The 24501-nt window shown below is 42.1% G+C and overlaps 2 protein-coding genes across 6 annotated transcripts in view; both read right to left on the bottom strand.

The window, feature by feature from the left end:
- The window catches only part of DOK7 (docking protein 7), a 69945-nt gene extending 67667 nt beyond the window's left edge, over positions 1 to 2278 (bottom strand). For all 4 annotated transcript variants that reach the window (XM_076335859.1, XM_076335861.1, XM_076335862.1 and 1 more), the window contains exons 1-2: positions 2125 to 2278; positions 1930 to 1975 (exon numbers count right to left, since the gene is read on the bottom strand). In XM_076335859.1, the coding sequence (XP_076191974.1) occupies positions 1930 to 1975; positions 2125 to 2178 (100 nt within the window). In that variant the 5' untranslated portion in view covers positions 2179 to 2278. The remainder of the gene's footprint in view (positions 1 to 1929; positions 1976 to 2124) is intronic.
- Positions 2279 to 3741: 1463 nt separating this feature from the next.
- Positions 3742 to 24501, bottom strand: part of HGFAC (HGF activator) — a 47113-nt gene continuing 26353 nt past the window's right edge. For both annotated transcript variants that reach the window (XM_076335858.1, XM_076335857.1), the window contains 7 exons: positions 20624 to 20798; positions 18287 to 18372; positions 17092 to 17332; positions 14344 to 14483; positions 9941 to 10081; positions 8735 to 8883; positions 3742 to 6293 (listed from right to left, as the gene is read on the bottom strand). In XM_076335858.1, the coding sequence (XP_076191973.1) occupies positions 6123 to 6293; positions 8735 to 8883; positions 9941 to 10081; positions 14344 to 14483; positions 17092 to 17332; positions 18287 to 18372; positions 20624 to 20798 (1103 nt within the window). In that variant the 3' untranslated portion in view covers positions 3742 to 6122. The remainder of the gene's footprint in view (positions 6294 to 8734; positions 8884 to 9940; positions 10082 to 14343; positions 14484 to 17091; positions 17333 to 18286; positions 18373 to 20623; positions 20799 to 24501) is intronic.

Raw genomic sequence — 24501 nt, 5'->3', positions numbered from 1 at the left:
GTGCCACAGTCCCATGGGAAAAGCACATCTCACAAGCAAACCCAAAAGACAAGAAAAAGGGGAAAGACCTCTCCCACCTTTTGCAATTGCAACAAGAGCACTCCTCTTCCCCCAGGTTCCCTTCCCATCACATATCACTCAGTTGTAAATAAAATTAATGGTCAATATCAAAGCTGCAGCATCCACAGCTTAAGCTGACCTACATACCACAACGGAAAAAGGCCCCCTTATGCACCATTTTATGAATGTTGGGGTGTGGTGCTCCGAGCCCTGGCGAGGTGCCCTGTGGCTCTCAGCTGGGCAAAGGACTGGCAAACCTCCAAAGAGGTGAAAAATGACTGAAAGACTGAACCGTCTGCTAACTAAAGCAGAGCTTTGCATGGACTCCCAATTGTTTTTGTGCACCTGTTAGCAAAAACAGCTGCAACTATGATATTCAAGCATTCTGCAATACAGTTGTGTGTCTGAAGAAAGAACAGCTATGGTTTACAGACCACGAAAAGCAAATCACGGGGGGCTTTTTCTGGTAAGCCTGGCTAATTTTGCTAGAATGAAAATACTATTTTTGAGGAGTAAGCTACATTATCAGCCAGTAAGTTTCCAAAGCAAGCTCCCTTATTTTCCCCTTCAAACTTGGCTTACACACGTTAGAAATCCAGGCCCGTATTCACATGTCTAGATACTAGCTCTAGGATCAGCAGACGCCCATTCATGCAGAGAAGTTGAACAGATTCAGCAGACATACAGGCGTTTAAGACACTAGCACATAACTGTAACAACTCAAGTAGCAAAGAGTTAGGTTTGAAGAGCTTGAATTACTAAGAAACCTTCAGGCTACTAGCAACAACCTAGAAAAGATGCCGTAATCCATTCTGCAGTAATGCAGATTCACATTTTCTAAGTGTAGGCAAGATTTAGCCCTGGAAAGATGTACTTTTGGGCCCAAATGTTTTCCCTGTTTGGAAACGATGGGGAAACCTGAAACCTACTTTTCCCTCTCCAGCAGTAAAACATCAACTATGAATAACGTTTTTCAACTTCCCCTTCAGAAGCACGGAAATTATTTTTTTAATTCAAAATGTCATTTTATTTTTAAATTGAAGTGATATTTTATGTCAAAACACTGATCAAGAATAACTACCGAGCTTACAATGCCAGCTTTTTTTACAGCCACCAATCACCCTGAAGAAATAATAATTTAAAAAAAAAAAAAAAGAAAAAAAAGAAATTGCATTTTAAAGGAGAACCAAAACCAAATACTTTTGGTGCGCCTTGAAAAGTCGCCTTTCCCATTGGTTTTAGTCAGCGCCTGATACCAAGCCACTTAAAACCTTCGCTCCGACGCCGGACACAACGCCCGGGCACCGCTGGCAGCCCGACGGACAAACGCTACACCCGGGCACCGGCCTACGGGTCTCAGCGTTACACCCCGGGCTGCCGCCAGCCCCTCGGGGGGCGGCGGGTCTGCGGCGGGTCCGCAGCCGCCCCCGCCAGCCGCCCGCGGCCTCCGCTGAGGGAAAAGCGGTCCCGAGCCGGTAAGGGCCGCCAGCCCGAGGCCGCGAGGAGACGCGAAGCCCTGCAGCCCCTCGCCGCGCTCTCCCCTCGCCGCGCCTCCGCGTTCTTTACGCTTCGGGGGGAACTCCGGCGATAGCCGCCTCCTATTTTTGGCCGCCTGGTCCGTTGCCAGATAATTTATTCCCCCCTCCCCTGATTAAAAAAAAAAAAAAAAAAAGACAAAACAAAGAGGAAAGAGCAGCGGCGGCTTGAGACGCCCCACCGAGGGTGATCTCCAGCGGCAGCTAACCTGGAGGGGCGCCCTGTAAACTCCTTGCCCCCGGGGCCCCAAACCCTGTCCCCCCACCGCCGGGCGGAAGAGGGAGGGACGCCCCGCCGCCTGCCTCCCCCCCACAGAGCGGGCCCCCCTCTTACCTGCCACCGGGGAGGGCTTGCGCAGCACCAGCCACCTACTCTTCCACTGCAACGAGAGGCAAAAGGAGAGGGTTAGCCAGGGCCGGAGGAGGGAAGAGCGGGCTCTCTCCCCTCCTGGGGAAGGGGGCGTCGGCCGCGGACCCCCGGCCCCGGCCCGCCGCGGGGCCGGGCCGAAGGGGCGCCGGGAGCGGGGACCTTTTTTCCATCTCTCAACTTGACGTGACCCTCCACCACCACGGAATCCGTCATCTTCAGTCATGATTCCGGACAGCTGCGCCCGGCTCGCTGCTCCCTCCCCGCGCTCTGGCCGAGGGGTCACTTTCAAAATAGCTTTATTAGGTCCCCGCACAGGCACAGGGAGCGACGCGGGCGAGCGGCCAGCGCGGCCCGGCCCTCCCCGGCGCCCCCCGCCCCACCGGGCAGGGGGACAGGCAGGGGCCGGGGCGGCTCCGGCTGAGGGGAAAGGGGGTCCCGGGAAGCTTTCCACTGGTTCTTTATTCACGTATTTTATTGTGGTGTTGGGGGGTTTTTTAATCATTATTACTTTTTCTCCGGGGTTTCGGTGGCGGGAGGCGCGAGCCGGGGCACCCGGAGGCCGACAGCCCCGCGCGGGCCGCCTCAGCGGATCTCCTCCGGGCGCGACCCCGCAGAGCCGCAGAGCGCCGGCCCCCGCCCCGATCCCGCTCCGGGCTTTGCAGCTGACCGCCGAGGCAGCCCTGCGGCCGGGGGCGGCGGGAAAGCCCGGACCGGACTCCCTCCGCCCGCTGCCTCCGCGGAGCGGGGCCTGGCGCCGGCAGGCCGAAACACCCCCTTCTCCGCGCCCCCGAACCAGCGGCTTCCTTATAACGCCCAAATTTCTCTTTCAAAAACTGTAATTACAGCTCCCCTTGGCCCCCAGCAGACGGACAGCCAACTACCCCAGATAAAAATACTCTTTTTTCCTTTCTTCTTTGCAATACAACTGCCGCGAGATAACAGCCCGCTTACACCAATCCCAGAGCAGCTACAATTAATAGAATAAGATGTGTTAATGATGCCCTCGGATTTATTTCAACGAGCAATGGACTAATTAGAGTCCATTATTCTAAAAATACTCCTACTGCATCTTATTTGATGGTAATTAGCTCTTCAGCTTTTTTTAAACAGCACCACAGCACATTTCTCTTTCAATAGCATAATAGAAGGGGTTTTTAGATGTTTGCATTTATTTCTTCCCTTTGAATCGGTCAGTTTGCATGGAATAACATATAATTTAATAAAACCATCTTTAACTGTGTTTCATAATGAATTAGGGACGTGTTTGTTCAACCGGCTTTGCATTCTAATTCAATTTCAATATAAATGTTAGGAAAAATATCAGATAAAATTTGACTAGTAAATTTAAGTTGGATTTTCATTTTAACCAAAGCGATAAGCACTTAAAGGGAGGAGAAAAATATGGAGGACGAGTTTCCATGGGGTAATGCTCAACAGAAAGGCAGGAGGCAGAAGGTGCTGGAGTGCCCCACAGGAATGTGACCAATGTCAGGGGTGTGAGAGGTCAGGCAAGGACCGCCCGCTTAACCTGGACATTTCTTTGCCACCCCTAGTCTGGGTCTGTGGATTTAATACAGTGCTAGTCACCATACATCAGATGCTCAAATGATGAAATTTAGTTCCACCAAATCAATGCAGTAACGGCGGACAAAGTGGCTGCTTTGAAAGCCACAAATCAATTTTAATGCATTCAAAGTATGACAGTATCGACTGAAGATTTGTCATTTAGACCTTTGAGGGTAGAAAATAGACTGTTTTGCTTGTGAACATTCAATATATTTTAAAAAAATGTTTTATTGATTGTATTGGTGTTGCTATAAGCAACAGATATAAGCGTGCACATGTTGATAGAACCAGCATAGATTCTGAAAACAGGACAGCTAAAAAGCTCTACACAAATTGTCAGAAACACCAGCCTAACACCTTTCCTATCAAACAGCCACCTTCTTTACAGCAAGAGAAGACTGACAGAATATATATAACACAGAACTACCAGATTAAAAGCATGCACAGTGTGGATGGATATTAATTTCAAAGTGAAACTGAAGTCACAGAACAGATATGGACATTCAGAATGGCATAAGCTTTGTGTGGAAACCTGTTCCAAATGAATCCCTTCCAAAGAAGAGCAAATAGTTCCTTCATGCTGATTTAGTACTTGTCTTTCAGCAGCAGGTACAGTTAGCCTGGTTACACAGTCACATTCATTTCACGGAGTTAAGCAAGCCAGACTCATACTGCAAATGGCCAGGAAGGCAAACCCAGGCAACAAGAGTCTTCAGCTTGTTTTGGAATCAAGACCCCAGAGGTGGATCTCAGTTTTTCAAGCTAGTGTTTAGTGCTTCAGAAAAACAAACTAAAGACTTGGATCTTGGTATTCACAGTATTCATAGCTGAAAATTGTATCTAAGCTCTTACATCTGTCTACTGGAAGTTTTGTGCGACACGTATAAAACTGGGAGCACCACCAGCTGAAACTGATCCTTAGGCAGAGCTTTTCAGATGCCTTCCAGCACAGAGAAGTGTTATTTCATTTTTCTACCAGCTCTCAAGCTGTTGAAGAACCTACAGAGGGATTCAAAGATTTAATTGTAACTTTATACATAACAGGCTAAGTCCAAGAAACGGAGGGTAAACATTTTTATTAAACAGTTTACATCATTTATCTAGATAAGCATTGTTATATATTTGTATTTCACAGATTCAGGTTTCGGTTATTTTTCCTTACAGAGTTTCTTTTAACTGCCAAAATCATTCACCACAACTAAGAAACCCATGAAGACACTGCCAGTACTATAAAACAAAACACATATGTGAGTATCTGGGCACCACTTTAAAATTCTGTATCTTAAAGCATAGCTTTGCTTCAAACACTTAAGAGAATTCAAAAATGTTCACTAGCAGAGAAGAAATACATTTCACATCAACACTTCCAAATGTACACATCTGACATGGATAAAGGTTCCCTGTATTAAAAAAAAAAAAAGTTGTAATTTTCCATTCTTACTGATCAGACTAGATTTTTTTTGTTGAATCATTTTCTGCCTTTTTTGCTTACATAGCTGAGTCCACAGCTTCTAAACGGCTCTATATTGTAATAATTTCTTTGATTGTTCCTGTAACAATTCCATAGACCACGACAGCAAAGCCTGTGGTTTATGACATCACCAAACTTCCAAGGAAAAGTTCAAGCCTCTCCCCAAGCCATCCAGTTGAAAAATCTGTTAACAGAAACCTCCTTTCTGAATTATCTGAACAGTTGAACAACTTGTTAGTACAAAATCTAACATATCTATCAATCTAAGATATCTTCAAAACAATGTCAAATTTAAGAAACATTTAGGCGTTTATCATCAAGGTGAAGTATTTCCGCTGCTATCCTCAGGGTGAGGAGCAGCTCGCAGTCTGCAAAAGGTCCGAACTGCCTCGGCCTGAAGACAGATGCGCTGACTTCCAACATTTTTCAGCAAGAAACTTTGTGCTCTCAAGAGGTTTTGCATTAACCTTGCTGGAAAATTGCACACCAGATTCAGCAGAGCTCTGAAACATGTTCCTAATTTTATGTCAGGGGAACATAAAAATGTGCTTACATGTTTGGTTGAATCAAAACCTAAACCCTCTGTTTTTTCCCCAAAACTGGTTTGTTGCAGTTAGCTGAGGAGCAGCCTCACCCACGTTGCTCTGCTGGTGTCTCTCAACCTGAACTTCAAGAGATCACTTCTGAGGGGGAGGAAATTTCATTTTTGGTGCTCCTCCTGTTTATTTTTTTATCTCATCTGAGAATACAAGGACAATGTTGTTGCAGGTTGGTTTGGGGGATGACCGCTCCACTAGAAACTGCACAAACACATTCAAATAACTTTTTATGTAATCCACCAAGCAGACAAACATTTGTAATTTTGGTGCACTGTCTCAACATGTTTGTTTTATTAAGCCAAATAAAGGCAGTCTCGTATATTGAGCAGTCCACAGCCCTAAAATTCTAGATCAAGGACGCTGACATCAGATGGAGTAGGCCTGCTTTTGGTGGTCTGGTTTGGAATCGCTAAGAATTACCATGACAGTTTTCATACTAGCTTACAATAAAATATTTAGGCCACTTTAATGAAACCAAAAGACTCCTGAACCCTGCTTCAAATGTTAGCATATTTAAGTGTTCAACTAGTTTTTCGGGGGGCTATTTTCTCATTAATCCAGTTTACGTAGTTTGTCATTCGTGTATATACTCCAGGTTTGTTGACTCTGCCACAGCCATCTCCCCAGCTGATAACTCCATAGAGGTAAGAGATATCATTTTTCTCACAGGCCAGAGGTCCACCAGAATCTCCCTGTGTTAAAAGTAAAGGAAAGATTATCTAATTTGATAGAAAGCAGTCGGGAAAAGATCAGTTTGGGAAAGTCCCAAATTAAGAATGTTTACATGTGAGATTTAAACTTAAAAAAATATGAAAGCAGTTGTCTACTGAAGTTTCATTGTAGAAACCTTTTTTTTTAATCATACTCACCTCTGATATGATGGTCATCTTTTTTTTTAATTCTACATTGAACAGAAGTATCAAAATACCAGATTTCGTTTAAAAGAATTGAAATTATTTTAGATGCAGACACCTACTGAAAAGCATGGATTATTTGGGTCACTTTCCAAGGGAGTTAGCAAGATTTTGAGGCTTACACTACGTTGTAATATGGGCTCTGCATGGATGATATTTGGAGAGTTTCTCAATGCAGCTTATTGCAAATGTCAGAGACCATGACAGTTTTCAAAGAAGGGTGTTGCATACACACACGCTTTTCCATGTGACTGTGGGATGCTGTAATTTTATGTGGCATATGGGGTTTTTTTGCATCTGTTGAATTTGATGCTACTGAGCATTTACCTTGTCATTAAAACCATAAACCCAAAATAAGACCAAACTAATGTTTGATGACACACTACAACAAGGATGAATTTGGAACACTTCTACTTATTTAAAAGCTTGCAAGCATTCAGGAAATGGGTTTATTACTATTATTACTCTTAGATTGACTTTCTACAGAAATGAAAATGCTAGAAATCAAGAGAAAAACATAAATTAGTAAACAGTACTGGTGAAAGGAGCCACACCTCTAGCTATTTGAGACTAAGGAGAAATATTTTTTTTCCTATTTAAAAAGAAAATCCCTTGACAGCAAAGTAGGTAGGAAAATTGTATTGCCTTTATACCAGGAAATTTCTGTGATAAATGAGGGACATCAGATGATGTCTGAGATCAATTCATTTCTCAGAACTTTGGTATCAGTACACTGATCAAAAAAAAAGAGTTTTCAAGAAAATCTTTAAAAAATAATCAAGCAGAACACATTATCTACTTGACATTTCTTGGTATTGAAATATTTTTATACATAACAGATGGTTTCTAATTTAATTTCCTACGCATACATAAGAAAACTCAGAGGTCAGCCACATTTGTTGTGACATTAAGAGGTCTACACTATTTCTCCTTAGACCACACTACAAGTCTGCCAACAGGAAAATGAATGAATTATTGATTCACTAATAATGATTTCATGTCATGAGCACTGTTCTTCAGCAATATCTGTGACCCTAAATCACTTTCTCAGACTTTGCAACTATCTCCAGACCACTTGTCTTTGTGCGGCTCCTCTCTCCTTCCTTCTGCTTTCTTCTTTCTCCCTCTCATTCTTGATCAACTCTGTTTTTCCAGGGCAGGGAGCGAGAACCAGCTATAATGCTGCGTCTTGTATCTGCACTTCCTGGGTGAGGTAAGGAAAACTGAGCAAGCAAGGTAGTTTCTAGTTCTCTGGCTAGTACGAACACTTGCAGCCAATAACTACAATCAGTTCTCAGCCCTGGCCTGAAACCTTGAGCCACTGCTGGCTGATGCCATTTCACTCTTGACACCTTTCTTTGGACATTTTTATGATCTCTGTAGGGGTTCCAGCACACAGTATACGTGATATTCTTTGCTTTACTTAATCTCACTGCCAACTATTAACTATGTGCTGCCTGTTCCCAGATTTATGCTAATAGAGCATAACCCTCATCCTTCAAAATGAACTGAAGATAAAATCTGAAGGTTTATGTAAGGAATAATCTGATCCTTCACTTAAAAAATAGTCTCATCTATCACCACAACAATTCTGCATCCTTATTCAGAGCCAAGGTGTGACATAATTCAAAAAAAGATGCGAAGTAGTAAGAACATGAGGTCATTCCACAAAGGGCAGAAGTCATGAAACAGTTTCCAATTGACTGATATTCTACACCGTTAAATCCCATCCACTATAATAACCTCAGCTCCTTCCTCCTCCAAACCTCACCACTGCTCCCCACCTCCTACCCAAGTACCCTTGTTTCCATTAGGCAAGAGGCAGCAGCTCGGCGATTTGGCTCCGCACAGGTACATGCTGGTTGGCCTGCCGGCGCGTCCCTGCCAGCTGGCCAGCAAACCTTTGCCATCACGCTGCAAGCTCAGCCAGGAGCTAAAGCAACTCCCCCTCCAGTGCATAGCCACTGCCTTTTATGAAGGTAGGAGGAATATAACACCCCGGGGGTTTTTTTGCCCTTCTGTAGAACTTATTTGTCATTGAACAGGTTAAAAAATGAAGGTGGAAGCAAACAGTGCAGTCACATAAGTTTCTTTTCTTTAGGAACGTTTCTTTTCTTTAGGAACACTGTAATGTCAAAAGTAAGCACTGTTAACACCGCAACGTTTCTGGCAATAATATACATTTATATTCTCTGCCTAGAGATGACTCACAACATTACCTGACAAGCATCAGATTTGCTATCGAAGTAGCCAGCACAGAACATATTTTCAGTGATTTCTGTTCCATAAATTTCAGGGCTTCTGCACTTCTCCTCAGGAATAATTGGAATCAGTGTTTCTTGCAGGACATTTGAATAACCGGATATATCTTGAAAAAATTCCCAGAGAGGAAAACGAGGTCATTTTTATAGAATGTGAAGAGCATAACATGGAAACATAATGCAACATATCAACACACTTAACACATCTCAGTCATATTTGTGTTGTGGATCTCTTTAAAAGATAATAATTTTTCTAGTGATCAGATCACTTTCTGCTCCTCCAGTCAGACTCCATGCCCTTTAAAATAACAGTATGCCATGTCCAGACATTAATCCAGTTTGGGTTGTCTCATTTCCTAGAGACTCAGGAACACTCCCCCAGCATTCCTGTCCTCTCCTCTTTCCAGATGTGATATTAAATCATCAGTTTATCAAAGGCTCCATTACCTCTTTTTGCCTTTAGACTACACATTTAGACCAGGACAACATTTGCTCATACTAAATCTCTCATCAAAACGAGGCAGCCAGCTCCCCCATCCTTCTCATCTATCTACATAGGTCTCTGCGATCTCCACACCGAAGCAGCAGGGCCAAGCCTCATAATCCTGAAACTCCTCATCTGAAAGGATGGGATGAATTTTTCCACCTTTCTCAAGCTGGATGTACGCACTTCTTAGCCCAAAGTCTATCTGGCCCTCTTCTGCAGATGTTTCCAAAGTTTCCTGCTGGTGACGAGAAAGATCTCCTCCATCACAGACTAGTAAATTGATTGTGTTTGGTTTGCAGTCTTTGATATCTACCTTGAGAAAGCAGGGGTAGCATTCACTCAACTAAGGTGTCAAGTCGTTGGCACCTACAACTGAGCTCCTTGCTCCCCTCCCAGTCCATGGAGATCTAGCTAGCTCACAGCTCATCTCATCCTAAAATAGATGCAAACATTTGGTCAGGGGAACCACACTCCAAATTCCAAGGACTGTAAATGAAGTTCAGGATGACTATTTCAGATGTAAATGTTGTAAACATCTAAAGGTAGGTAAAAAGAATCCCACCAGAAGTCCCTTGGAAAATATTTTACCAAACTATCAGTTGTATAACATATACTTGAGCATTATGTTTTAATTATCATCAGTTTTTTCTACAGACACCAACTCTCATCTTACTTACTCTCATGCCTGTGTCCCCATCCAGAAATCTGACATTTGAACTGATCAGGGAAAACAGTGTTACTTTCCGGCAAGCAGATGGGCTGAACAAACTGGGACTTGACAGCACAACGTTGACCATTCTTCTTCAGCTTAATCAAAGCTGCAGAACAGAAAATATAGGAGGAATAAAGTGACTGTTCCTTTTCTTTAATGGGATTGGCAGCAATGGGTCTCAGATACAATTTTAATTATCCCCTAAGCCTCTCTTAATTAAGATATTTCAATCAAAGACAGACAGACTCATCTCAACAGCACCTGATTTCACAGCAAATTGAAGACTGAAACATTCAGCTACTCCCCTTGTGGGAATATTTATTTTATGCTGCGCTCACTGAGCAGATTTTGCTTCACTGCCTTTGTAGAGAAGGGGGAAGATAGAAAATACATTTGTCTCCTTCCTTTAACTTTAAAGTTAAATAATAGTGACATATCCATACCTTTCAGCTGAAATCAGGGATCTGCTTGGCGGAGTGCCATGGGACAAAGCCCTGGAGGGAAGAGGGGCCCAAGAAAGCTGGGTAATATTCAAGGATCACCTCCTCCAAGCTCAGGAGCGATGCATCCCAACAAAGAGGAAGTCAGGCAAGAACGCCAGGAGGCCTGCATGGATGAACAAGGAGCTCCTGGACAAACTCAAACACAAGAAGGAAGCCTACAGAGGGTGGAAGCAAGGACAGGTAGCCTGGGAGGAATACAGAGCAATTGTCCGAGCAGCCAGGGATCAGGTTAGGAAAGCTAAAGCCCTGAGAGAATTAAATCTGGCCAGGGACGTCAAGGGCAACAAGAAAAGATTCTATAGGTACGTTGGGGATAAAAGGAAGACAAGGGAAAATGTGGGCCCTCTCCAGAACGACATGGGAGACCTGGTTACCCGGGATATGGAGAAGGTGGAGGTACTCAATGACTTTTTTGCCTCAGTCTTCACCGGCAAGTGCTCAAGCCTCACCGCCCAAGCCGCAGAAGGCAAAGGCGGGGACTGGGAGAACGAAGAGCTGTAGGAGAAGAAGCACCTGAAGGTGCACAAGTCCATGGGACCCGATGAGATCCATCCGCAGGTCCTGAAGGAACTGGCGGATGAACTTGCTAAGCCACTATCCATTGTATTTGAAAAGTTGTGGCAGTCCAGTGAAGTTCCCACTGAATGGAAAAGGGGAAACACAACCCCTATTGTTAAAAAGGGGAAAAAGGAAGACCCGGGGAACTACAGGCCAGTCAGTCTCGCGTCTGTGCCTGGGAAGATCATGAAACAGATCCTCCTGGAAGCCGTGCTAAGGCACATGGAGGACAGGGAGGTGATTTAAGACAGCCAGCACGGCTTCACCAAGGGCAAGTCCTGCCTGACTAACCTAGTGGCCTTCTATGAGGGAGTGACTACATCAGTGGACACGGGAAGGGCTACAGATGTCGTCTCTCTGGACCTCTGTAAGGCCTTTGACATGGTCCCCCACAACATCCTTCTCTCTAAACTGGAGAGGTATGGATTTGATGGGTGGACTGTCCGGTGGGTGAGGAATTGGTTAGATGGTCGCATCCAGAGGGTAGTGGTCAACGGTTCAATGTCCAGATGGAGATTGGTGACAAGTGGCATCCCGCAGGGGTCTGTATTGGGACCAGTACTGTTTAATATCTTCATCAATGACCTAGACAGTGGGATCAAGTGCACCCTCAGCAAGTTTGCAGATGACACCAAGCTGAGTGGTGCGGTCGACATGCCAGAGGGACAGGATGCCATCCAGAGGGACCTGGACAAGCTAGAGAAGTGGGCCCATGTGAACCTCATGAGGTTTAACAAGGCCAAGTGCAAGGTCTTGCACCTGGGTCAGGGCAACCCCCGGTACCAATCCAGGCTGCGGGATGAAGGGATTGAGAGCAGCCCTGCCGAGAAGGACTTGGGGGTACTGGTGGATGAAAAGCTGGACGTGAGCCAGCAATGTGCACTCACAGCCCAGAAGGCCAATCGTATCCTGGGCTGCATCAAAAGAAGCGTGGCCAGCAGGTCGAGGGAGGTGATTCTGCCCCTCTCCTCTGCTCTGGTGAGACCCCACCTGGAGTACTGCGTCCAGCTCTGGAGCCCTCAGCATAAGAAAGACACGGACCTGTTGGAGCGGGTCCAGAAGAGGGCCACAAAAATGATCAGGGGGATGGAACACCTCTCCTATGAAGAAAGGCTGAGAGAGTTGGGGTTGTTCAGCCTAGAGAAGAGAAGGCTTCGGGGAGACCTTATTGCAGCCTATCAGTACTTAAAGGGGGCTTATAAGAAAGATGGGGACAGACTTTAACAGGGCCTGTTGTGACAGGACAAGGGGAATGGCTTTAAACTAAAGGGGGGTAGATTGAGACTAGATAGAAGGAAGAAATTTTTGACGCTGAGGGTGGTGAAACACTGGCACAGGTTGCCCAGAGAGGTGGTGGATGCCCCATCCCTGGAAACATTCCAGGTCAGGTTGGACGGGGCTCTGAGCAACCTGATCTAGTTGAAAATGTCCCTGCCCATGGCAGGGGGGTTGGATTAGATGACCTTTAAAGGTCCCTTCCAGCCCAAACTATTCTATGATTCTATGAAATAAGTGGGATATGCAAGTGCTCACTGCTTCTGAAAGTCTGGCCACCTGCCTAATTCCAATTTGATTTAAAAAATTAATTACTGCAATAGCTGGTGTATTTTGTGCTCTGTGTTATCACTGAGTTCAGCAAAATTCAAGATCTTGAAAATTAAGGAATAAAAAATCAGGATATTTCAAAAGCAAGCTTCTGAAAGCTACAAAGAATTACACAACCTACACAACCTTTACTATCCCCTCACAGGGCTGAAAACCATGTAAATACAGAGCTGTGCAGCATCATGAGCTTGATACTGAAAGAAGATGTCAAAAGTCAAAAAACATTGGTTCCCCTGTAGCAAACCCCTTGTGTTTGGCTGTAGAGCAAAAGAGGGGGCTTTGTGCTTGGTGTAACAGGGGCAGCATGTTGGGTTTGGGCACACTACTCAAAGAGGACAGAGCTGAGGTAACGTGGACACATCTATTGAAGCTTCACATCACGCCTTTTGGAAGCTCCAGGTTTTCTGAGCACAGCTGTGTGGAAAGCAAGAGATCCCACTGGATAGTCTTATTTCTCTACTGACTACATTTTTTGGCCTTTGTGGAACACGTAAAGAGTATCTCACAGGCTGAGAAGCCCACACAAACTGCACTCCAACACTCAGCAGCTTGCTCTTCCTCTCCTTCCTCCTCTTCCCCACCAACTCTGCCTGTTTCTGAATCCCCCAAACTTCCCAGCAAACACTCATATGATAGTTTGTTGCCGTTAGAAAAGCATTTTTAGCAGGAAACAACTCTTCTGCTGCATCAGTAGAAATCACCGACAGGGCAGAATGTGCCCCCACATCCTTCTCCCCTCAGTTTCTGCCTGCTTGATTGTTTGCAGTGGGGCACATCTTAGGAACTCTATGTTCTGCTGATCCTAGATTTGGACATTGCACCTCAGTGAGGCATGCCGAATTTCAGAGTAATTCAAAAAGTTAGATCTCAAAGTCCCAACGGTGGTTTACACCAGGATATTTCAGAGCAGAGTAATACCCCAAATCCTGTTTATCTCCTGGTACGCTGTGACAGAGCTCCCACCAACACAGAATCTGAATGCTCTTTACTACATAGTAGAAAATATTCACCACCTGGGAAATAAAAAAAAAAGCCAGCACATGACTGATCTAAAATATCCCCGATGCCAGGCTATTAAATAGTCTCATAGACAAAATGCTCACACAGCTTGATACTCTGGGGTGATGTGCCACCTTCCACAAGAGCAGATCGGAAAATAAGGAGTTGCTGTTCCGTTGTCATTCTGACTCATATTATAAGGTCAATCAGAAGGGCATTTAACTTTTGACAGATAAGACAGCTGATTTTTAAATCTATTTCGGTGTAAAAAATGATTCTTAGTAAGATAGATTTTTGGAGCAGATGGGGCTATTATATTCATCTAGTCAGATCCTCTATACAATACAGACAATAGAATTTTACCGAGTAATTCCTGCATCAAGCCCACAGATTCTGCTTCAGTTGAAAAAATGCCTAATCCCACAAAGACTTGAAGTGATGATGAATCTGCCATACATCTAGGTAAATTGCTCCAAAGGCTAATTATCATAATTATTTAAAATTTGCAATTTATTTCTCATCTGAATTTGTCTAGCTTTCAGATGCTGTTATAACTCTGGTAGAACTAAGAACGCTCTGCGCTCAAAAGCCTCTCCTAATGCCTACGATTTTTCCACTATGAAGGCAGTTTTTGACATATCAACTAAACTTGAAACTAAGTTGAGCAAACAAAAAATAAAACTGCAAGAACAAAAATACTCACCAATATCATGTTCAGTAGGGTTGAACACCGAATACTGAGGATGCAAGATGTATTTTTCTATTTCAAATGTTTGTGTTACATCAGTTGTTCTATTAAATATATGCTGACCCAGAACTACCGTAATAGTGGATTTTAGTGGACTGTAATACAAAAGAGAGAACAAGCAATTCTGTGATTAGCAGGTCAAACAAAACTTAATTTCCAATGACTGTGTGTCCTATGAGCTGTAATAACCTCAGCTCCCCGCCACGTCCATTATTTACCCTCTCATAATGCCTTGACCTGTTTCCCAGGCTTCCTACCTACTGCGGGCCAGGAAAAAGATGACTAACGTTATAGCGAGTCCCAGGCTCTGTGAGTCCTGATTAGCCTAATTAAAGGCTGCTGCTCCTTGACAGAAGTAAAAGGCAAGCACAGGCACTGCTGCCCAGCTGCTGTCTGGCTAACAAGCATCTTCAGGGGCCGCAAGCACTTCTTGTTCTAGAAACTTAACTGAGTCAACCTCGACCAGGCTTTGCAAATGAGTACAAAAATTACCGAGGAAGAAATGAGGGACCAAAAGATGAGTCAGTGGTGGATATCTCATTTCTCTGGGAAACCAGGCTCTTAAAATATTACAGGCGTGGGTCAAGATTTTAAAGGTGCTGGCAGACTGACAACTCAGGAACATCTGGGCAGCTTCCACCTAAGAGCTATCACCACTTCTGCTCTGAGATTAGACTGATCTATGTTAAACCTGCTGCCTGGAATCAAAAGCAACTTGGTGGAGGAAGGTCCCAAGAGCACACTGATCTAATGGGAAAAACCACACTCAGAGGAGAACACAAGTTTTTGTAATTGACACCATCTTTTTCAGCTATTGATTGTTTACTTTAAAAAGACCACAGTTCTCTCATATCCAGTGTCCTAGGACAGACAACTAATAAGAACCAGTACAACAGTTGGGAGGAAAGGGACATTTGGGAATAATCAGAAAGTGTTTGGAAAGGCAGTAAATTCTCCAGCTTTGAAAGCAACAGAATTCAAATTTCACTCTTGCTTTAAAACCAACTTGATCTGTGTGTGCCTAAGTCTACAATGAATTTAGTTAGCAACTGTCTTCGACATCAGAGCACTCATATGTTTTGTTATCCAGTGCAGGAGCAGAAAGTATCTGCTGTCAAGCATCATGCACAGATGCAGAGTGGTCAAATCACTGCGGTTTCCCTAGTTGTGTTTCTCTGCATGAGGAGTGCCCATCAGATACAAAAACACTGTGGAGTCTCCTCCAGTACTGAGCATGAAGCAATGATCAACAGTAATGTACTTAGAGGAAAGAGATTCTGGCTAATTGCAACACAGAGAACCAGCAGCTACCCTGCAACAATAAATATGCTTATAATTAACAAAGGAAAGCACAAAGTTTATCTTTCTGTGACTGGAAAGCAAGAAGACAATAAAATATTCTTCGATCGATATGCGAGGCTAGGATTTTCTCAGTGTTCTTGCAGTGGTAAACCAACCCCCTTGAAAATCAGGTTTTGGGTGTGTAAAACAGAGTGGAAGTTTGCTTCCCAGGATAGTATTTAGAATAGATTTTAAAGGCAATGAATGGTTATACTATGACTTACAGGTGGTTCATTCAGGAAAAGAAATAAAACAGGAGGGGTTACAGAAAAGGAAAAAAAAAAAAAGAAGTTAGCTGCACAGGTATCTATTGTCGCCTAGCGGAAAACAGTTGAAATTGTGGCTAACTCAGAGGTGCTAAATATACGGAAGAGTGCAAATTACAATGCAGCAATTATGGAAAATCTGTATGTACCAAACCACCAGCTGGAAGTGGGTGGAAATGTCCTGAATAGCTGCCAAAGTTAGTAGCTATTTCACAACATTTGAAAAACAAATGCATTGTGGCTCGAGCTCCAAATGCTTCAGTACAGCATTCGCAATGGTATTATTAGCTCTACAAGCTATCAGTGTATGTATTCTGGCACGAGGTTTTCTGTTTCTCTTGGCTTCTTTACTATGCAAAGGAACAATGGGTATGAAATGATGTAATATTTTTCCCATCAATGTGATCAAACTGAAATCAGGGAAAGTGTTCAGCATTTGTGGAAAATGAAATATTTAGAATGAAGTAAGAGCATCCTATAGTCAATATTCTCTCCAGTGTCCCACAGCTGGAGGACAAAAAAAACTCCAAAAACCCCAAAACACCTCTCAAGGAAATCGGCCTCAAAAATTTAACAGTTCAGTTCTTCCCTTTGGTTTTTTGTAAAGCTCAACCCACTCTATTTGTGTCAACCAACGGTAATTTATTGTCATTAATAAATCATTGCTTGGCTGTCTCAGCCTTTTTGAACAAAACCCAGCAATGAGCATAGTCATCTCTGTTACATCTCAAAGCATGCATAAACGTTCAAAAAGGTAACTGGCAAGAAGAGAAATACTTATATCCCCTTGCAGATGCCTGCACATGCAAGCTCCCATTCTGTCCTGCTCGGCACTGCCTTATTCTTTCAGTTGGGTCATTTAGCTTCTTTGAGACTCCTTAAAGAACAAGATAAGGTCTTGTAAGACAACAGGACTGTAAGTTATTTGATAGCCCATGAACTGCACCCAAATTGCCAGAAACTCCTTTTGAAACATTGGCCTTTTAAAATCTCATCTTCTTTCTCACTTGTTTCAGTTCAGGTTTGTTGTGAGTCACAAGCAGACGGTGACTATGAGGAGGAGAAGACCTACTGACAAACTAACGGATGAATTTACCTGTTAGCAAAGCAGTGTGCTGCTGACACAACCCAGCAAGTCTGAATAAGGCTTCCACCGCAGAAACTCTCTCCAATATAGATAGCTGCTGTCCAGGGGTGAGATCCAGGCAGAGATGAAGATCCCCCAACAATCCTAGGTCTCACAAAACTTCTTTTTTTGTGTCTTCTCCCACATGGTCTTCTGGTAACTGCAGAACTATCTACATTGTCTGGAAGTGGTGGCCTCCTTTCCCTGCTTGCTGAGATACACAGGGATATGGCATCAAACTATAAATCCTTGTGATTTCCAAGTACTGGAACTTTTATAGGAGTCTTTAAAAGAAAGATTCATTAAATTATCATTAAACATTCACATACAACTGAATCTCATTCAGTTCCTCAGGAGACTTGCAAGACTGAAAGCTATGCCTATTCCCAACTGTGGCTACGCATGTACTAGTGTAAATTAAATGCATCTGTGAACATTCCCAAGACACTGTTTCATTTACCAGTACAAATATAATCTTCGCTACCGGAGGAGGCACAACAGAATGCATGATACATCACATCTTCATTTGCGGATTCTGGACTGAGCTTTGCCATTGCAATAGCAAGACTAGGACGCTTGTGTTAACATCATCTATCAAATGCATTAGAACCATAAAAGGGAAATAAAAGGACCACGTTATAAACTGACTTTTCAGATTACAACTCCATTCCAAAGGTCAGCTTCAACATTAACAACAGTTAAATATTAACTTAGGGGAAGAGCAGAATCTTTAGGTTTTTGAATTAAATACTATGTCTCATACATCTTCAGGATCCCATCCTCTATTTGCTCACAGAGGCCCATTCACTTCTCTGGGCCCATAATTCCCTGAGTGATGACAATTTGTACCAAAGCATTAATCATTTCTGATGTCTTGCATGTTCTAGCAGAAAATGTGGTGATACTGGGATGATTTTGATGGAAAGCAGTAGTGTGACACCGCTGTTATACAGTGTTTCAGGACAAAAATCACAGATTGTATCACAGCTCCAAAAAATGCAAAAAAAAGCTTGTTGTTGTCATTTGATTTACTGCAAAGAGTAAAATATTCAACACTCCTGGGAACAGTAGAACATTCAAAATTATACAGTGAAAGCTTGTTCTAGTATCAATAAATCTTTCGTCATTCATTCATAACATGGATTTTAAGAGAGCCTTTACATACCACAGGATGGAATGTCACAATACTCCCAAGACAAACTGTCGTCCTTCATGATGTAACACCATGGCTTCTCATCATCATCTGGATTTCTAGTTAATTCAGGGGGAGAGTGAATTACAAGCATTAACCACACCGTTGTTCCAAGCTTCCCAGAGGTTTTCTGCTTTTTCCTCTGCACCACGCAAAGGACTGACAGGACTCTCAGGTTTTGAGCCATCTGACAAAGCGCTGAAGCACCTGCTAACCCCTAAATGGGCTAGCAGCCTTTCAGTAGCATTCTTCATGCTTAAAGCTAACCAAGTCTAAGGTTCTCTAGGACCTGAAATACAGACACACGACTAAACACCTGTAAAATTTGCCTACAAGTATTTGGATGCATGAGCACGTTCACATGGTTTAAATACAGCCCACACTGAAGTGCTTTAACAGATACCAGCTCAGCTATTTTCAGGACTAAATCCCATGGGAGAGATTCCTTTTTTAGATGATTTTTTTAAGCAAGGAAATTCCAACACAGGTAGGTTCATAGAAAATCCATAACAAGAATAGCAAAAATGAATTTGAGAAGCTCAGGTTCACATTCCCTGGAGAGTCTGAGGAAATGAAAGACTACCTCAAGAAAATACTGTATTCCTCCAAAGGGGAAGAAAAAGGAATATCAGAAACAGTTTAGCCCTTTGTTACCTTGGTGTTAAACAGGTTTTGGTTTGATTCCATTACAGTTTCTCCATCGTACAGCCTAATTGTCTTTATCAATGCCATATAAGTAACCAGAAATTTGCCCAGTTACAGGGAAACTTTGAAGACCGAGAAAGATCTTCAGTAGGCCAAGAAAAATAGACAAGGTAAGTCAGGGCTCCAGATAAACAGTAATTCTAATTCCAGTTGGATTTATCAGAAGCACTATCTATTATTGTAAGGTTCTTCAATATTTTTTTCTTTTTAATCTGACTGCTCTTCAGAAAAAGATTAAAGCACTTTCAAATTCTCAGAACTGAAGAAGCAACACAGGTTGAGTCATCTTCCGCCAACAATGTTTCTAAATTAGACTATTTGAAGAAGAAGATATCTGCAGGATTACATAGTGTAGCAGCGATATCCCCAGAAATTGTAACAAGCTGACAAAAAATTGAAAAGCTTTTTTCGCAGCTCTACAGAACATGAACACATCAGCTCCTACACCATTTTATTCTTTGCATTTCAAATCTGCAAGCGAATATTGTGCTTAAATGATGCAAATCAAAGGGATCAAGTTTTGTCAAAGCATAAAATATGTGCCCGATAAATTGCCATGCTGGGACACCATAAATCTTTTACTTAAGTGCTTGAATCAGGACCAAGCCTTGGAAAGCAAGCCGATCTGGATTAAGGAGGGTGTAGGAACTGGTTATTAGTTTGTGTTAGATAGAGAAGAGCTACTTTCCGCATGCATGCATGCTTTTTATCACCAAACAAATTAGGAAGTGCAATATATTCTGATCTTCCTGAAATACTGGTCTAACTTCCATGTAAAAAAAAAAAACCCACCCAAAACCCCAAAACCTAGACATCAACCAATAATTTATGGAGAAGCATCTGAAGTTTGCCATTTCTAGCATTTGCTCATCTCCAGGATTCTCTCTAAATGGAAACATTTCCTTTGTTTGTGGATATCCATTGATTTCATGAAGACCTCAAAGACAGAGGGAACATAAAGTGACTGGGAAGAAATCACAAACCTATATACCACAAGCTATTTTCATTACAGCTGAACAGAAAACTTTAGCAGAAATGTAGTTTATCATATGTGTGGTTCAATCAAAATTGAAATACTGTGAAATCTTATTTTGCAATAATTTTGCTTTGGAAGAAATACAGGAAAGAAATTTGACATTCCATGTCAACATTATTGAAGTATATTGCTTTGATTTTTCATTTTCAAATAACTTTTCACTTCTGAAAATATTTTCCTTTATGTTACATATTTCACAATTTAAGAGTTAGAAATCAAAAGTTAACCATTTCAATTTGCCTAGTGCATTTCTTTCTCCATTTGGATAGTCATTTATGGAGTCACTATGGTCTCATTTGGAAAAAAAAAAAAATCCCAGAAAAAAAATGACCTGGAATCTCCAACATTATTTTGTGTCTAAGCTTCATTTGGCAGACCAAGCTATTGATCTAGCCTGTCTGCCAGATCTTGTCTTCTGTACACTTACATCCCTCATGTCAGGATGTAAAGTCAGTCTAGCTTCTCCAAGACAGGGATAACACCTGCTTTGAGATTCATGGCCCTTCTCCCTTCCACAATACATTCATCTCTTGATTTACAAATACAGGGCAAATGAGAACTTTTCTCACCTGCAGTAAGAGAACGACCCCAAGCCAAGCTGTACTGCTTGCTCCACGCTGTCGACATGTAGCTCTTGGTAAAGCAAGTCTGAATCCCAAGGCAAGCAGCTGTGTCCAGAAACGGTCGTCTTTGCCATACCTCTGTACTCCGTGCCATTGCCAACGTAGCACCGATGGCTAGGAACTGGTAAAGCATGACACTGGTCAGGAATTGATGTTAATTACATGTTAAATACTTACTTCACAGCTGTCCCAAATGAGAGCCAGGGGGCCCAATTCTGTACAGTGCCTTTTACCTTTCACAGGAATTGAATGCATCAAATGAGGATTTTTTTAAATAAAAGAACCCAAGCAGATAAAAATTAGTAGTGAGTTAGCCTTGTTTTACACATACACAAATAACTATTCAACAAGCAGTACGGCAGAAAATTAGACCTAAAATTCGTACTGCGTATGGAAGATTTTAGTCGGCAATCTGCAGCAATGTCAGCAATATGGCTGGGGTTCCTCCTGTCTAATTTTAGACACAACTGAGCTCATCACTGGAGACTCCCTTTTTAGTCAATTAAAAGAAACAGGCATTTCTAGCACCAAACTGATCCAGCCAGTTTGAGGTGACTTTTAAGATGAGATGAATCTTGCCATATACTCTTGACTGCATTGACTGAATGTCCATTGACAATAAAGGGAGCTTAAGCCAACCACCTCAGATAGAGATATCTGTGTTGTAAAGTAGTGAAAACAATCCTGCCCTGCCAGTAAGTGCTTAAAAGGCCTGATTTTGGAAAACACTTCTTTTTATGGCCTCATGCATACCCATATATATACACTATGTCCATGTTGCTACATATTGCAAATATATAAATTTTGCAAAAATTTAACAAGTAGGTTGAATTTTCTTATTCAAAACCCATTTCTTTGTCACCTGCACATGGGTTATTTCTTCAGATAGGTCTGACACATACATATTCTATAACCTGTATACTCAGCTGCCAAGATCTGTCAACAGCGCATACCAGCATTATGGCTGAAAAACATATGGGGATGCATTTGTATACAAATAGCTACACTGAGCAGAAAGTCTACACCTCAAAACAGCTCAGAGTATCCCAAAGGAAACACAAAACCATCTAATGTACAAAGAGGATTAATTGTGACCAAGCCTCCGAGGGTTTCTTATCCCAGCCATGTCAGTGTGACTTATCCTTGACATCTGCAAGACCAGTGGAATCTTCTTCTAAACCTGTAAACATACTTAAATATATAGCATCATGGTATTCCTTTACTGTTGAAAAACACAGTGAGGATGATCTATCACACTACACAGTGTGGACAGCTAATGCCAAAGATCTGTTTATTTTGACAGAATAAGGTGACACGTGAACCAGGGAATATAACCAGCACTGAAACAGTGAATCGCAGCAATGAACTGCTGTTGTCAATTATCCTTTCAAGTCATCAGTGGAGCAACAGACCTCAAAACCACAAGCAAGCATATGGCATAAATTTGGGAGCTGGAGGTCAAGAAGATTGGTGCAACAACTTCAGTGTGAGTCAGCATACAAATACTTAGCAAAATTTGTTTTCTAGCTTGGCCTGGCAGACACTTCTGAGATGGTGAGACATTTTCTCTCACCCACCCCCTGAATCAAATTCCCTTTATTTCAATAACTATGAACATAACATTAAATCAAACTCATATTGTAACAACCATAATCTAGGAGCTCACAGAAAATAATTTGTCTCTCATTTGTGTTGCTAGCAATAGTAACCATCTCTTGGCAACCCTGCCGTTTATCTTCTGGGCAAGTTGCAAGTTACGCTGCTTTGTTTGCCTGAAACAGTGTCATCAAAATACCACCATCATGCTGTATGCCGAATTCTTTGATTTATCCAAGGAAGTGCCAGGTGCTGTTTTTATTTTACTGTATTTATTACATTCAGAAATTATTTAGACCACTTTTATGAGGATGAAACGAGATTCTGTTTCAGAGCAGAACATATTCTGCAATACCAATGGTTTGGACATCTTGCAGATGGTGTTTACAAGTTGTGCTCATCCTTGTCAGGCTTAAAATCCAATGCATCTCTGTTTCGTCAGGCCTGCCAGTCATTGCTAAAGCTGCCAGAAGTTTATAACTGGAAGACTTTGGTCCCTTTCTAAATCATCCCTCATGTTCTCCTCCTGTAACTAGGAAGCTTGGATTACATATTGCACTTGTTGAGAGGAACGGTAATATCTCTCTGACAGTTTTTTGTTTCTTTTTGGTTTTATAAGGAGTATTTTGGGCACAGGAGTAAAGTGACTTAATCTCATATCTTGTGGAGAAGCATCTAGGTTAACACAGTTGCTTCACTAGTAGCTTTCCATCGGTCTATTCTCCACTCCAGCAAGCTTCGTTTGACTGGCTTGCAGTAGCACCACGGTACCCACATCTCAGCTCATTAAAGGGCACTTCATTATGTATCTAAGGCCATTAAGAAGTAGATGCAAAACTTAATACATTTTATCACCTATAATTCAAAACAAACAGTTTTCAAAAAAATCTCTGAAATTATTGCAGTTGTATAGATCTTTTGCTTCTAATACTCTTTTTTTGAACTGTTGCAGCACTGAAAAATCTCTTTTTCCATCTTTGTCAGAAACGGTGTGTAGGTGGTCTGCTTTCAGCAGTTCTTAATGGATTGCTCTGACTGGGAATTCTTCATTCTCAATTCTTTATAGCTTCTGCAACTTCTCATAAATCTGAAACATATTTATTTTCTTATGTGGAAGAAAGTAATGGAGGACATAATATATATTTTTTTCTTGTTCATTCACTTCCCTGTGGTACTGCCAATCACTACGTTAAGAGTAGAAATGGCCTAAACTTTCAGATGATGAAAGTCTTGATGCAAATGCAGATTCAAGTTACTCTGCAGACCTATGCCACTATCACCACTGTTTGTTTCTTTTCAGAAAAAAAAATTCATTAAAATTTAAAACTAGAAATAATTTCCTGTTATGTTTTATTTTTAAAATTCAGGAGGTTTACATAGCTCACATAAAATATTCTAGTTGTTTTAGGATGGCATATTTTATCAGCATGTCACACCGGTTCTTTGCCTTTTAATTTTTCAGTAAAAAGCAGTTTCAGGTCCTAAAATTAAAAGCAACCTGAAATAGCAGTTATCCAACCAGTTCTAATTGCTAACTTCCTGAAAACATTTCACAAGACTTTTTGTCACCAGATCTTGTTTCAGGTTCTGTAGTTACATACATGAACGGTTTTATGAGTTTCTTTTGGAAGTCTTTCTGTAGAAAACAACATATCTTTTAGATTTTCTTTTCCCCCAAACATCTCATCAGCAATTTACCTAATGTTTTTGAGCTTTGATGGTATTTTCCTTCCAGATATGTGTAAGCTGTTTCATTCTGTTTGTTAATAAAAATACATTTTTCCCCTGATGGTCCTAATCCTTGGACAGGACAGGTTTAAGTTACCCTTTCATTCAGTAATACTTTGTTTTATCCCTGACCAACCTGTAATGCTTTTATTAAATACAATGTTAGATGAATTTCTGTATCGGCTGATGGCAGGAAGGGAGAGGAGGGAAGAGGAGAAGGACACAAGTCCCCTCTCTGCTTACAATTGCCTTTACAAGAGGCAGTGTCTTAATTATCCGTTATCCAGATGGAAGAATTCTTTAGAAAATCATAAACTAAAGCAAAACCTTGGTGGAATTAGGAGAACATCCTCCGTCCGGAGCTTCCCTGGACCACATGTCCACTCCTATTGCAGTGCCACAGAAAGCTCCAGAGCCAAAGGCTTGAGTGCCTGCCCTACGTCCCCCACACTGGTCAGAGAGCATTTCAGCACTCACTAGGTAGCAGCTGGTTTGCAAGA

Source organism: Aptenodytes patagonicus, chromosome 4, assembly GCF_965638725.1.
Source record: "Aptenodytes patagonicus chromosome 4, bAptPat1.pri.cur, whole genome shotgun sequence".
In the NCBI taxonomy this organism is placed as follows: domain Eukaryota; kingdom Metazoa; phylum Chordata; class Aves; order Sphenisciformes; family Spheniscidae; genus Aptenodytes; species Aptenodytes patagonicus.
Note: the sequence above shows the minus strand (reverse complement) of the source record. Positions and strands in the feature narration are given on the sequence as shown.